At 43.4% G+C, this 13,812-nt stretch overlaps 1 protein-coding gene across 1 annotated transcript; it reads right to left on the bottom strand.

Moving 5' to 3' along the window:
• Window positions 1-636: 636 nt before the first annotated feature.
• Window positions 637-5,243, bottom strand: LOC116135828 (receptor-like protein EIX2). Its single transcript, XM_031421542.1, has 4 exons — window positions 4,742-5,243; window positions 4,494-4,637; window positions 1,391-1,516; window positions 637-857 (listed from the first exon to the last, which is right to left on the bottom strand). The coding sequence occupies exons 1-4, from the start codon at window positions 5,241-5,243 to the stop codon at window positions 637-639; spliced, it is 993 nt and encodes a 330-aa protein (XP_031277402.1).
• Window positions 5,244-13,812: the final 8,569 nt, after the last annotated feature.

Below are 13,812 nucleotides of genomic sequence, written 5' to 3'. Positions count from 1 at the left end.
CAATACAACAAGTATCCTACTGCTTTAGTTGACTTCATTAAATCCATATATCTTGCTGATGCATTATTTCAAAAGAAAAATAAAATAAAGTACAGCATATTATCAACATTATTCTGACACTGTGCCTAATGCAGACACTAATTTCTTCTTCCATTGTGTTTCTTATGCAACCTTCTCATCTTTTTTTGGTGTTTCCCTTCAAATACAATTGCTAGCCAGAGAGGTTTTCCAGTTGAAAATACAAGATATCCCATAATCATTCCCAAATCCATTCCAGATCCATAATCCATCATTACCGCTTTCCAACCAAATTTTTTTCCACAGTTTGTAGCATTTCCTGATATTGAGGATGGTTGCGGCCGCATCAGCGTCGCATTCAATTGACAGTGGAAGTCTACATAATCTCAAGTTTCCGCTATAAGAATCACTGGAAAAGGTTTCAAATTGACTGTCTTGATAGGTCCTTCAAGTTGGTTATGAGACAGGTATAGGACTGCAAGAAACGTCATTCTTTTCAACTGCCATGGAATTTTCCCATGAAGTCTGTTTGGAAAGAGGTCTAAGGATTCTAGATCTGCGAAATTTCCCAATGACAAAGGGAGTTGCCAGTTAGGAAGTTTGCGAAAGGTTGAGCAGTCAAAGTGATCGAATCTTTCCAACTAAATCAGGAATTCCAAAGCTATTGTTTGAAAAATCAATGGTACTGAAAATAGCGAGAAATTTCACCAGTTTAACCTCGTTCTTTTTTACTAGCAATGTCACTGAATCTTCATAATATGATTCACCCATATACTGCAAATTCCTTTTAGCCTCACCACTAATATCCATCACAGATTTCATGTTCTCAAAATACCTTGCTGGCAGCAAACCACTAAAATTGTTGTTCAAGAGATCAGAGATTCACAACTTAGAGAAAGATTTTTCGCCACTGGATCACCGACTAGACCATGAAATTTATTGGAGCGTGGAACAAGAACTTGTAATGCCGGAAGAGTTCCCAACCACTGCAGCAACGTAACATTTATGTTGTTGTTTCCGAAAACAGAATTTCCAACTACAATTGATCAAAGATGGTGGAATGTCCCTTCCAATCTATTGCCATTGAAGTTGAACGAAATAGAGACAACAACAGGAACAAAATATAATAGTAAAACAAAACAAATAGTAAACAAAGAAAATAATACGCGCGATTTACCTTGGTTCACCCAATGTGGGTTACGTCTAGCTGAGTCAATATTATTGCAATATGTCTCACCTTTCTCGTTTACAATGGATGAATTGCTCTCACACCCATAACAAGAGAAAAGTATATTTATATACTAGGTTTAAGAGATTAAACCTAGTTTTATAAGGATTCTTATTCCTAAGCCCCCAAGTGCGTCTCCGTTACCCAGTAATGCTAAAGTAGTCGACAACTCCAACATTCTCCCACTTGGCGAAAACTTCACACAACAAAGGCCTATCTCATCAACACACCATGTAAACTTTGCTAAGCTCACAGCCTTGGTAAGAAAATCTGCAGCATTAACAAATATACTATTTTGTTAAAAAAATAATTCTTTTAATAACATTAAAATACTTTTAATTGGTCCTAATTCCAATTATACACTTAATTAATCAAAACTTTAGTATTAATATATTATAATATATTACAGTTTTTTATATGGTGTAGTTTATATATAATAAGTATAATTGTATATTTATTTAATTAGGTTATTATAAAAATTTAACTTTTTCCATTTTAATTTTTTTATATGTAAAATTACAGGAGACCCCCCATTCTTCACAAATATTTTATTTCAACCCAGGATCCAAGATAGGATACCCACTGTAGGTTTCAAGTTGGGTACCCGTTGTAGGTTCTTTTTTTCCAGGTTTTGGTTTTGGTTTCGGTTCCTCCACATGTAGGAAACAGAACTAGAACCGGAGCCGCTCAGTATCGTTTCCAAAAAAAGGGAACCGAAATCTACCCGCACAGTGTCAGTTCTGGTTCTACCCGCAAGTTCCAGTTCTACCCGCTACCCGTGCTCACCCCTACCAGGCCATTCGCGGTGGGGCAGGGACCCACTCAAACGCCCATCTCTAAGTACTTATACATTGGGTTATAGCATATTTGGTGGGTTTATTTTTTGTTGTTGCTATGAGTGTGTGAGAGTAAAAAACACAGAACAAATTTCAGTTTCATTCTACTCCAATAAGACTTTATCAAGCACTTTGATGGAAGGTCATTCGTTGTTAGATTGAGCGTGTGCGTGTGTTTCAATTTTCTTTATTTACATGATTTTTATTCCAACTTTCTTACATTTGATTTGTGTTTATGTGTTCAAATTTGTTTTCAATTATATTATTTCTTTAAATTATCATAGTTAATTATATACAATTGTTTTTATTTTATCTTGTATTAAATATATATTAATTATCAAGGTAATGAAAATTATATCATTTATTGCTTAGCATATAGCTCTATTTATTTTTATCAAAAGTTCTCTTATAATATTAAGTTTCATCTAAAATATTTAAATTCAACATATACAATTTTTGTCAATACATCCAGCGATCTGGTAATTCTCTAGGTAAAAGATTATCTTCAAGTTTGAGAAACACCATTTTCTTTGACTTGTTTCTTTCATGACACAAAAAAAAAAAAGAAAAATAAAATCTCAAAAGCATTGTTGGACAGGTCTAGAAAAGTTGTGTTAAAGGATATAAGAGGTAATGAACCTGACAATTTATTTGAACTCAAGTCAACAATAGTGGATCGATCAGCCTGGGTTAAATTTGGAATCTCTCCATTGATTTGGTTATGAGAGAGATTTATATTTGAAAATGAGTAGTCCAAAACCAAACTATGAGTGTATCAACAGTTACTTGAGTTGGATATGTCCAAAGTAATTAGATGTTTTTGTGAATGAGGCCGTGAAGGAAATAAAGGCCTTAAATGACAATATGATAATTTAACTCCACTAAAGAAAGGAGTGAGTTTATCACCCACAGCCAATCAGAGACTTCTTGATATCCATAAAGCTCAAATCAAGGTATTTCAGCAAAGAAAGACCAGACAGCCAACCCAAATTCTCAGCCAGTATATTTGAATTATTACCAAGGTCAAGATATTGCAGATTGGAGAGAATATTTCCAATGTTGTGAGGAACATTTCCCCCATATCCAGCTCGGAAAAGGTAAAGTTATCTTAGATTCCCCATAGAACCAAGAAAATTAGGAATCTGAATTTCTTCAAAAATCATTCCTCAAGTCCAAGTAAATCAAATGTTTCAAATCAAGCAAGGAAGGATTTATATTACAAGACAACTTTGACCTCTCATGCATGAAAAGGTCTCCTATCTTATTAATTAATAATATTGTACTTTTTTTTTATACAGATTGGATATGAATTAGACTTATATTTTTGTCGTGGATATTATCAAAAGAGAATTTCAGATCCACTATTTCTTCTCAACATTGTGCATGAGTTATGTGTTATCGATTAAAAAAAATTAATTCAAGTGACCCTAAAATAAACACTTCCGACTCCAATGTAAAAGCCCCAGAGCCAAAAGACATTGGTAGGAAATTTCGTTGCAATAGTAGAATCTCTCAATTTGAACGCCGCCAAAATGTCCCAAATTGACATCCAAGCTCCTCTCTAATGATATCCATGTACAATATCTAACTGTTCTAGTCACTTATCTGTCAATTCAATTTTTCTCTTATTTATTACTTTTTCACTGTTGCATTACACTATGTGATGCTTATTTTATTAGGGTTTTGTCAAGTACTTAGATTATTTTCCTACAGAATAATTTTACTGAATCGGCGAATAAATTTCTCGGTATTATATTAGATTTTACCCATATTTTTATGCAAATTATCTACTGTTACCCGACTACGTAGAGTATTTATGAAGGCACTAATAATATACAGTCTATTTTTTTAGGTCACAAGATAATGTTCATTATAGTCTCGAGTTCCAACTTCCAACAACCTCATGATCCTGTCTATTTAACTTTAAATGAAGCTTCCAATCATAATCAGAAAAATGATACCTTTTTATTCATTACAATACGATTAAATTACATAAAGACAACAAAGCTCCAGACACAACATCTAGTTAGCAACATTTTCTTACAACACTGACAAATTTGTCACCAAGGCGATCTAAGAATTGACAACACATATACCTCCATCTTCTGTTCACAAGTAATGGACCTATTATGCTCCAAAAGCCAACCACACATCCAAGTGCCATGCCTACATAGAACCAACCCACTTCATGTTCATTACCATTTTTTCCTCCGCTATGGTCATAGGCTGGAGTTAAAATAGCACTAGTGCAATTCTTAGGAAGGGGAGATCCACAAAGATCATTGCCAACAAAACTAGAAGCATCAAAGCTTTGTAATTGAGTGCTCGTAGTATTTTTCCAGTCAAGTTGTTGTTAGACAAGTTCAAGTGACTCAAAAATGTCAACCCTGAAATGACTAGTGGAATTTCACCTATGAGTTGGTTTGCAGAGAAATCAAGAGATTCTAATGAGGTCATAACACTGATAGTTTCAGGAATTCTTCCACTTAATGAATTGTACGACAAATTCAATGATTGTAATGCTTTAAGATTTGTTACTTCATTCGGAATCACTCCTGAGAAGATGTTGCCAGAAAGGTCTATACTTCTCACCAAATAGAGAGTATTATTATATTCAATAGCTCTTCCTTTCGTCACAGGAACTGTGCCCTCAAGGTACCCTGCTGTAAAGAAGGACCAAACTCGTAGAAAATATGGTGCGCTTCATCATAGTCAATTGACACCATGGCACTGAGGTTCGTAATACAACTCGGAATCGTTCTAGAGAGATTTTTGAAAGCAAGGTCCAAGACATGTAGAGAAGTCAGATAGCAAAGTTCTGTTGGTAAATGACCATCAAACTTATTTGAACGAAGGCTAAGAATTTCCATGTTTGAAAGTCCTTGTCCTATCCATTTGGGTATATTTCCAACAAACCAGTTTTTAACAACATCTAATGCCACTAAACTGGTACAATTTTTAAGTGACGTTGGAAGTGTCCCAAAGAGGTTGTTTTTCCGAAGGTGCAATGACCGAAGCGAACTTAATGATCCAATAGAAGATGGAAGGTTACCAGTAAATTTATTGTTATCTAAATTCAAGATTTCCAATTCTTGCCAATTCATCCAACAATCTGGTAATTCTCCGGATAAAATATTATCTTCAAGTTTGAGAAACGTCATTGTAGATGTAAAAATTTACCTGTACGGAAGGGGGGTCTGATCCCGTGAGGTTGAGGCCACTAGCGATCCGCTGCACCTGCACACGTAAAGAAACAAACGCGTGAAGCGAACGGGAAACACCAGGTGGTGTTTGCTGTAGGCACTCCGACGCTCAAGTCAGCAAGGCTGAAAGAGTCTAGTATAGTGAGGGCTAGGGAGTAGAGAGGTTACCGGAAGTCTAGTCGGAGACTGTGACTACGACAGTGATGTGAAGCTCTCAAGTAGGAGCTTCAGGTGTGAAGGTGTAATGTAATGTGTCCCTTGTGAGAGGGCTGGCCTCTGTTTATATAGTGACTGTCTGGTCTCCCAATCCTGGTGGGAGTAGGAGTCCTAGTGTGACTCTGATGCAAACCCTAGAAGAATTAGGGCCATGGTAAGTTGTCTTACCAGTGTCCGGATAGGAAGGTGATCCTGATTAGGAAAGTAACTTCGAGTAGGAAAGTGTTTCTGAACAGGAAGGTGACCTCGAATAGGAGATTGTTCAGGAATAGGAAAATATTCTGAGGGGGCCATGGGCTCTGGACTCGTCCATGGACCTAGAGAATGGACTGGGATTAGGAGGCTTGTGCCCATGTGGTTTGGGCCGGCTGTATCTTGTATCAAATGGGCCTAATCCGGATTGGGTTGCATCGGGATTGGGCTTGGCTTCTCTTTCACTATCAAGCCCGTTTTTCTATTTGGGCCAAAGACGATTTTTGGCCCTAACAGTTTGCCCCCCACTCTCTGAGTTAAGAGTTTTTGAAGTCAGAAAGTAGGAAGCGATCGAGGGGCACTCGATCTTCCTTCCTGGACGACCAGTTGTTGGTGTAGCTGATCCGATCGTTGTAGGTGATCCTTGGTTGGGGTCATTCGGCATCCGTTACTGAACCGGAGTATAACATCATTTGAGTGGTGTGCCTGATCAGTGTGAAGGGCTGAAGGGATAGACAACGAGGTTTCAGGGGCTCACGAACTCATTCGGTACGTCCTGTCGACTGAGAGATGAGGTGTCTGTTGCCATGGTGTCCGTTTGGCAGGCTAGGCTGAATGAATAAGGACATTAAACTGAATGTGTTCGCTCGGTCAGGGTGATCGGGTGATCGAATGGAAATGTGCAAGTCTTCACCATTGGCTGTCTGTTCGTTCGCTCTGGAAGGATGAACGGGCGAGGCCTCTACCTTTTTTACCTACAGAGAGCTCAAGTCAGGTCGTTCCAAGCTGGTCGACTGGTCGGGAGGCTCGCACCGACTTGTGAATCATAGGGCCTATTAGGTCCATTCTGGTAGTCGCGTGCTGGCTCGGTCGGGAAGGCAGGACGATAGAGAGTGGCTTCCGTTACAGTTTCCAAGGTTGCCTGGATCCCTGCCACGTGTACGGTGGTGATCCACTTCTTGTTTTCGAGGCGGGAAAACAAAAAAGACGTGCAGACTCCCGTCCAATCGCAGGCTACCACGTGTCTCTGTTTGTCAGACTTTCCTTTTAAAAACGAATGGGCAGACTGTTCGTCTCCCATTCGCATTTTTCATCTTTTTTCCTGCAAAAATCTTGCTTTTCTTTTCCTTTCGCCTTTGTTCTAGTTTTTCTTCAGCGGTAGCAGTTCTTCTCGGCAGGCTTCGGTTTTTCTTCACGGTAAACATCTTTTTACGCTGTTTGTTCATTTCTTTTGTTTTTGTGTGTGGTAGTTTTGTTGAGTTTTTGGAGAATAGGGTGGAGTTTGTGTAATTTCAATTATTTTTTGAGGCGTTTAGAAGTGTTAGTGTTTTGGTTTTCTAGAATAGGCTTGGATTTTTGGTTTTCGGTGAGTTTTCGGCGTTTTTCTCTGATTTTCTGGTGTTTTCTGGAAAAAGGGAAGACGAAGTCAAGTTAGGTACAATTTGGTTTGGTCGGTCTGCCTGACCGAATAGTGTGATAGCTTGGGGAGTTGTGGGGGAGATAGGTCGTCTGGTCCATCTGACCGAGTGGTGAGAGAGCGTGCATAGTGGAGTGAAGAGGTGGTCAGTGGTCCAAACCGAGTGGGTGATTTTGAGTTGGTGAATCGGTGCGCAATGGCGAATAGGCTTAGTGTTGAATTTGAAGTCGAGTCGGTCACTTGGGGCGAGCGAAGGAAGACTTGAATCTAGGACCAGGTCGGTCGGTCGGCAGGGAGGGTCGACCAGGGTTTAGTAGTGAACTTGTTCCGTGTAGGTCGACTGGTATTGAGGGGCAAGTAATAACTATGTTTGTGGGCTTGTTCGGTCGGTAGCTCAGGCCGAGTGGTCGCTTGACACTTAGAATTTTTGAGAGTCAAGAGAATTTTTGAGTCGGTCCGTCGGGTTGGGCGATCAAACCAACATGTCATATTCTGAATCAGCTAGTTTGAGCGAGATTGTGGCAAACCCAGGGGATGAGTACGAGCGTGCCCCTACCATGGTGATGATGCCTAAGGGGGGTGTTCCGATGGGAGTACCAACTGGAGTTAGTGTAGCTACCCCAAGGATGAGTGAGGTTAGCCCGAGTGCTCGGGCAGGCATGGGAGAAGTGGGTAAGACTCCGAAGGGGCCAGTAGTCTATCCTTGTTCAGTAGTAGCTCTAAGGAAGAGCCGAGCAAACAGGGCAGCGGGATTTTGACCAGAGATTATCTGCCCGTGTTGAAGGATAGTGATGTGTGGCGCATTCGGACCTTGTATCACATTCCAAATTCGGTTGATATCCAGATGCCGCGGTCATACAAGCAGGTTGATTGGGAGGCACAAGGTTGGATTAGTGTTTACGAGAAGTGGTTTCATGATGGGTTGAGGCTACCCGTCCCTCGCCTCGTTTGGGAGGTGTTGAACCATTTCATGATTGCCCCATCTCAACTTATGCTGAATGCTTAGAGATTGCTGATGGCTTTGGAGGACCTCTATGTTCGGAACAAAGTGAGGTTCGGGTTGCACGAGCTGCTGTATTCGTACTTCTTGAAGGAGAATGATAAGGAGAAGGGTCGGTATCTATCGAACTTGAGGCATGATCAGTTTCACCTGGTGACCGACCTATGGTCCAGTGATAAGAACTAGAAAGATCGATACTTCTTCCTGAGGGGTCAGGCTGTTTTTGGAGAGAGAGGTCAGGGCGAGATCCCAATCGGCTGGCGAGCTACTAGTGAGAACTTAGTTGTTTTTTTTGTACTTTTGATTACTAAATCTTGATTGTGTTTTTTGTTTGCAGAGCTTGAGTTCAATTGGGTTGGGCAGAGCGGAGACGGCTTGGACGTTACGACCCAGAAAGTGTTAGCCATCCCGTCAGAGCAGAGGGATTGGCGAGTAGTGCTAGAAGAGTCCAGCCTGAGGACCAACATTCTTTGGGCTGGAGTAGAGGCGATCTAGAGAGGTACTCTTTTCCCCTTGCTGAAGTAGACTTGGGATGTACTTCTGAGTCAATACTGCAATCATATCATTTTTGGTGAGTCCGGGCTGAACCCACTAACCGTTGGAGAGTTTGCACTTGCAGAATCACTGATGAAGAAGTTGACCATCCCGAGTGCGAGCGAATCCATCGCCTGGCATCGAGAGAAAAGGAGGAGGGACTCCTTGGCCAGGGAGGACAAGAGAGCAGAGGATTTGTTAGCGACGCCGTCAAGTCAGCAGCCTACAGTTAGAGCTGGGTCATCCCAGATCGTAGTCATGGATGAGGAGGCCAGGATGATTACATTCACGATTCTGGCTATTGCTTCAACTTACTCTCATGCGACTACCATGAGTAAGCTGGCCAACTCTTTTTTGTTCCTGGCGGATGAGGCACGTCTGAATCAGATGGGTGCAGTTGCTACGGCTGATTGGCGGGTAGCCCGCGCCGTTCAGGTATGGCAGTAGTATTCGATGATTTTGTTCCTGAATTTCATTCTGATGACAATGTTTTGTTATGCAGGTACTCATTAGCAGTCTTCATCTGAGGAAGTCTATCGTGGCGTAGGAGAAACGGATATAGGATGTATCCAAGGCCAACACCAACTTGCGCCAAAGAGAGGCAGTAACCCGGAAGGCCGAGCAAGAGTTTCAGCAGCGTCTGAGGGATAGCGAGCGTGAGTTGGAGCAGTTGAGGCGTGAGTTGGCCGAGAAAACCGTAGAGATCGAGTCTCTTAGGGAGCAGCGTATTTCCATTGCTGATGACGCTATCATCAAGGCCTATGGTGAACTCATGCTTGAGTTCAATGAAGGGAAGACCTTTCACTGGGATCCGAACGAAGACATCCAGCTTATGCAGGAGTTTCTAGAAGAGGGAGACGGTCATCCGGGGGGAGGGGGAAAAGACGAGGAATAGATGCCTGACCTTGCTAGTCAGCCAGGGCCGTCAGATGCTGGGGATGCGAGTGACCGGGCTGTTAGGACGGGTGCTGGCGGTGCGAACATGATGATCGAGTCGGAGATGGAGGAGGCGACTCGTACTGAGGATACTTAGCTTAGTTTTTCCTTGTATTTTGGGGCCTACGATGCCTTTTTTCTTGGCGTGTGCCGTTTTTTCTGTATTCTGAACTGAGCCATTTGAGGCTATCTATATTATACTCGGTTGTTCTAACTTCTGATGCTTTCTTCATGGATGAGTGAGTTGTCCATTGTTTCTTTACTTATAGATGCACCAAGTTGTGTTTGCTACTTTAGTGTGGCCCAGTGGCTAAGGCATGTAGGCCTTATGTTAGGCTAGGTTGGTGCTTTGCTTATTGCTGGTGTAAGAACCATTCACTCGATCTGGTCGACCGAGTACGAAGTCTCTTGGATTGGATGAAGTCAATCTGGAGGTGTGAATTCTTGGGTCGAACAGGTCCGACTCGAAGGTGTGAATCGTAGATCGGGCTGAGCCGATTTGATGGTGTCACTTCGTGGATCGGGTAGGGCCGATCGAAGATGATTCCGTGAACCGAGTGGGGTCAATTCGAAGGTGTTTTTGTGAACTGAGCGGGGTTGATTCGAAGGTGTTTTAGTGGATCGAGTGGGGTCGATTCGAAAGTGTTTTCGTGAATCGAACGAGGTCGATTCGAAGGTGTTATCGTGAATCGAGCAGGGTCGATTCGAAGGTGTTATTGGCAAATCGGGCAGGGCCGATTCGAAGTTGCGAAATCATGGATCAGACAGGGCCGATCTGACGATGCAAAATCATGAATCGTGCAAGGTCGATTTGAAGGTGTAATCGTGAATCGAGCAGGGTTGATTCGAACGTGCAATTTCATGGATCGGGCATGGCCGATCTGAAGGTGTTACCAATAATTGATCGACCGGAGTCGATTTAGAGATGAAATTTTTTTGAATAATACTTCATTAATATTTGGCCATGAGGCTGACTGTCTAAGAGGAGGTGGATATGCCCACTCATCCCTTTTAAAATAAACAAGGAAAGCAGAAAAAAGATAAGTTCACCTATAAGTAGTAGCGTTTGAGGTGAATGACATTCTAACTGTTACTGATGTCTTTGCCCTCGGGGGTCTGGAGTTTATAGGCACCCTTCCCTGCTTCTTTGGTTATCTTGTAGGGGCCTTCCCAAGTAGGGCTGAGTTTGCTAGAGTTGATCTCCTTGGTGTTTTGGAAGACCTTGCGAAGGACCCAGTCACCTATCTTGAAAGTCCGGATCCTCACGTTGCTGTTGTAATGTCAAGCGGCCTATTGTTGATAGACTACGTTACGGATGCTCGCCCGTTCGTGCAGCTCGTCGATAGTGTCTAGGTTCTGGCAAAGGTTCTGGTCGTTTGATTCCTCGTCTACCCATTGGAGCCTGGTGGATGGGACTGATACTTTGGCTGTGATGACTACTTCAGAACTGTATGTGAGGGACAAGGGGGTCTCACCCGTTGACGAGCAAGCTGTGGTTCAGTATGACCAGAGGACTCAGGGTAGCTCATCTGCCCATGCACCCTTAGCTTTCTATAACTGCTTCTTTAGTGTCTGAATGATGGTCTTGTTTGACGATTCGGCCTGGCCGTTAGACTGGGGGTTACGGGGGGTTGAGAAGCTCAATTTTATTCCCCACATGTCACCAAAATCCCTGAAGCCTGAATTGATGAACTGAGATCTTTTGTCGGTGACGATCTCCTTCGGTATCCCGAACCTGCAGATGACATTCTTCCAAATGAAGGCTTTTACCTCTCGGTCTCTGACTTGTGCGAAGGCTTTGGCTTCAATCCACTTGGTAAAGTAGTATGTCACAGCTAACATGAAGACTCGTTGTCCGGGTGCAGTCGGTAGTTTTCCCACGATGTCCATTCCCCACTTCATAAAGGGCTAGGGTGTGAGGATGGAATGGAGTCGCTTTGGTGGGAGGTGTGAGACATGAGTAAACCTCTGACAACTGTTGCACTTCTTCACATAAGCTGCCGACTCGATGTGTATGGTCGGCCATAATATCTAGCAGTGATCATCCGGTGTACAAGGCTGCGTCCCTTGCATGGTTTCCACATTCGCCTTCACGTAGGTTGGAAAGGACACGTTGGGCCTTCTCTGAGCTTGTGCACTTGAGGTAGGGGCCCGAGAATGATTTTCTAAGGAGTTGGCCCTCATGAATGATGAATCTAGCGGCTCTTGCTTTTAGTCGTCGTGCCTTGTTCTTGTCAGCTAGGAGTTCGTCATGTTCCAAGTATCTCACTATCGGAGTCATCCAGCAGTCGGCTAGTTCAACACCCATGGCTTCCTCAGGCGGCTTGTTTGGTTGTTATCCCTTCTAGTTGGCAGGCCACTGTATGAATAATAGAAGGATGGATGACTGGGAAGAACATTTGAGGGCTGAGCCGAGATTGGCAAGCGCATCAGCGTAGGAGTTCTCCGCTCTGGGGATTTGGACGATGGGGAACTCATCGAATTGGGCCTGCAGCTCCTTGACCGTGCTCAAGTAGGATGTCATCTTCGAGTCGCGTACTTGATACGTGCCTTCCAGTTGATTGACAACAAGCTGGGAATCAGACTTTACCTCTAGTTTCTTTGCTCCAATTTCTTTGTCTAAGGAAAGTCCAGCTATGAGGGCCTCATATTCGGCTTTGTTGTTCGTGCACTTGAACCCACACCGTATTGCCCGCTGGATGATGTCTCCTTCTAGCGTAACCAGTACCACTCCAAGTCTGCTTCCATTTACGTTACTCGAGCCGTCCACTAAGAGAGTCCACTTGGAGGGTGATCCGCCGTTCATGCATAACAATTCACTTTCTACTTGGGTGGTGGTATTCGGGGTGAAATCAGCAATGAAGTCAGCTAAGGCCTTGGACTTGACGACGGTGCGAGGCTGGTATGATATGTCAAACTCACTGAGCTCTACTGTCCACTACAAGAGTCGGCCTGATAGCTCTGGGTTGTCCAGCATCTTCTTGAGTGGGAAGGAGGTGAGTACAACTATTGAGTGGCACTAAAAGTATGGCCTGAGCTTTCTAGATGCATGGATGAGGGTCAGGGCTAATTTTTCCAGTTGATTGTACTGTGTTTCCACGTTAAGGAGCAACTTGCTTGCATAATTGACCAGCAACTGCTTCGTTTCTTCTTCCCGAACTAGTATTGCTGCGATGGCTGTCTCTGAGACCGCTAGGTAAGAGTAGAGCTTCTCCCCATCCACAGGTTTGGAGAGGAGCAAAGAGGAGGTCAGGTACCTCTTCAACTGTTGCAAGGCTTCTTCGTAGGAGGTGGTCCATTCGAACTTCTTGGACTTCTTGAGAGCATGGAAGAAGAGATGGCACTTGTCGGTTGACCTAGAAATGAAGCGGCTCAAGGTGGCTACTTGTCCTACGAGGCGCTGGACGTCTTTGATGCAAGTTAGAGACGGTATACTAAGGATTGCTCTGATTTGGTTGGGGTTAGCTTCTATCCCTCACTGAGTCACCATGTAGCCCAAGAACTTACCTGACGAGACCCCGAATGAGCACTTGGCTGGATTTAGCTTCATGTTGTACTTCCTGAGGATGGCAAATGCCTGGCTGAGGTGGTCGAGGTGCTGTTCAGCCATCAGTGACTTGACGAGCATGTCGTCGATGTATACCTCCATGGTGTCTCTGAGGTACTCGACGAACATCTTGTTGACCAGCCGCTGGTAGGTGGCCTCGACGTTCTTTAGGCCGAATGACATCACTTTATAGCAATAGGTTCCCCTTTCCATGATGAAGACTGTTTTCTCTTGGTCGTTCGGGTGCATCAAGATCTGGTTGTACCCTGAGAAAGTGTCCATGAAACTAAGGAGCTCGTGACTTGCGGTCGCATCGACCATCATGTCGATATGTGGGAGCGAGAAGGAATCCTTGGGGCAGGCTTTGTTTAAGTCCGTGAAGTCGATGCACACTCTCCATTTCCCGTTCGTTTTCTTTACGACCACGACATTTGCCAGCCATTTGGGGTAGTGGACCTCTTTGATCATACCATTGCTCATGAGCTTCTCGACCTCTTCGTTGACAATTCGGTTACCCTCTGCTGCGAATTTCCTTCTCTTCTGTTTCACTGGTGGGTGATCTGGGTCTACCTTGAGCTAGTGGACCATTGCTTTCGGACTGACTTTGGTCATGTCGGCGTGGGACCAGGCGAAATAGTCTTGGTTCTGTTTGAGGAATTCTATCAGCTTCTCTCTTGTCTCAGGC

Source organism: Pistacia vera, unplaced genomic scaffold, assembly GCF_008641045.1.
Source record: "Pistacia vera cultivar Batoury unplaced genomic scaffold, PisVer_v2 Contig303, whole genome shotgun sequence".
Taxonomy (NCBI): Eukaryota; Viridiplantae; Streptophyta; class Magnoliopsida; order Sapindales; family Anacardiaceae; genus Pistacia; species Pistacia vera.
The sequence above is the reverse complement of the archived record's forward strand: the minus strand, read 5'-3'. Positions and strand labels throughout refer to the sequence as shown.

Bases quoted from the DNA above. Each gene is read 5' to 3' on its own strand.
- LOC116135828 (XM_031421542.1), bottom strand. From the start codon at position 5,243: ATGACGTTTCTCAAACTTGAAGATAATATTTTATCCGGAGAATTACCA. The intron at 4,638-4,741 runs GTACCTTGAGGG...ACATCTTCTCAG, and splicing joins TGGTCCTTCTTTACAGCAGG to GAGTGATTCCGAATGAAGTA. The intron at 1,517-4,493 runs GTGAAATTCCAC...TTAATGCTGCAG, and splicing joins CTCTGCAAACCAACTCATAG to ATTTTCTTACCAAGGCTGTG.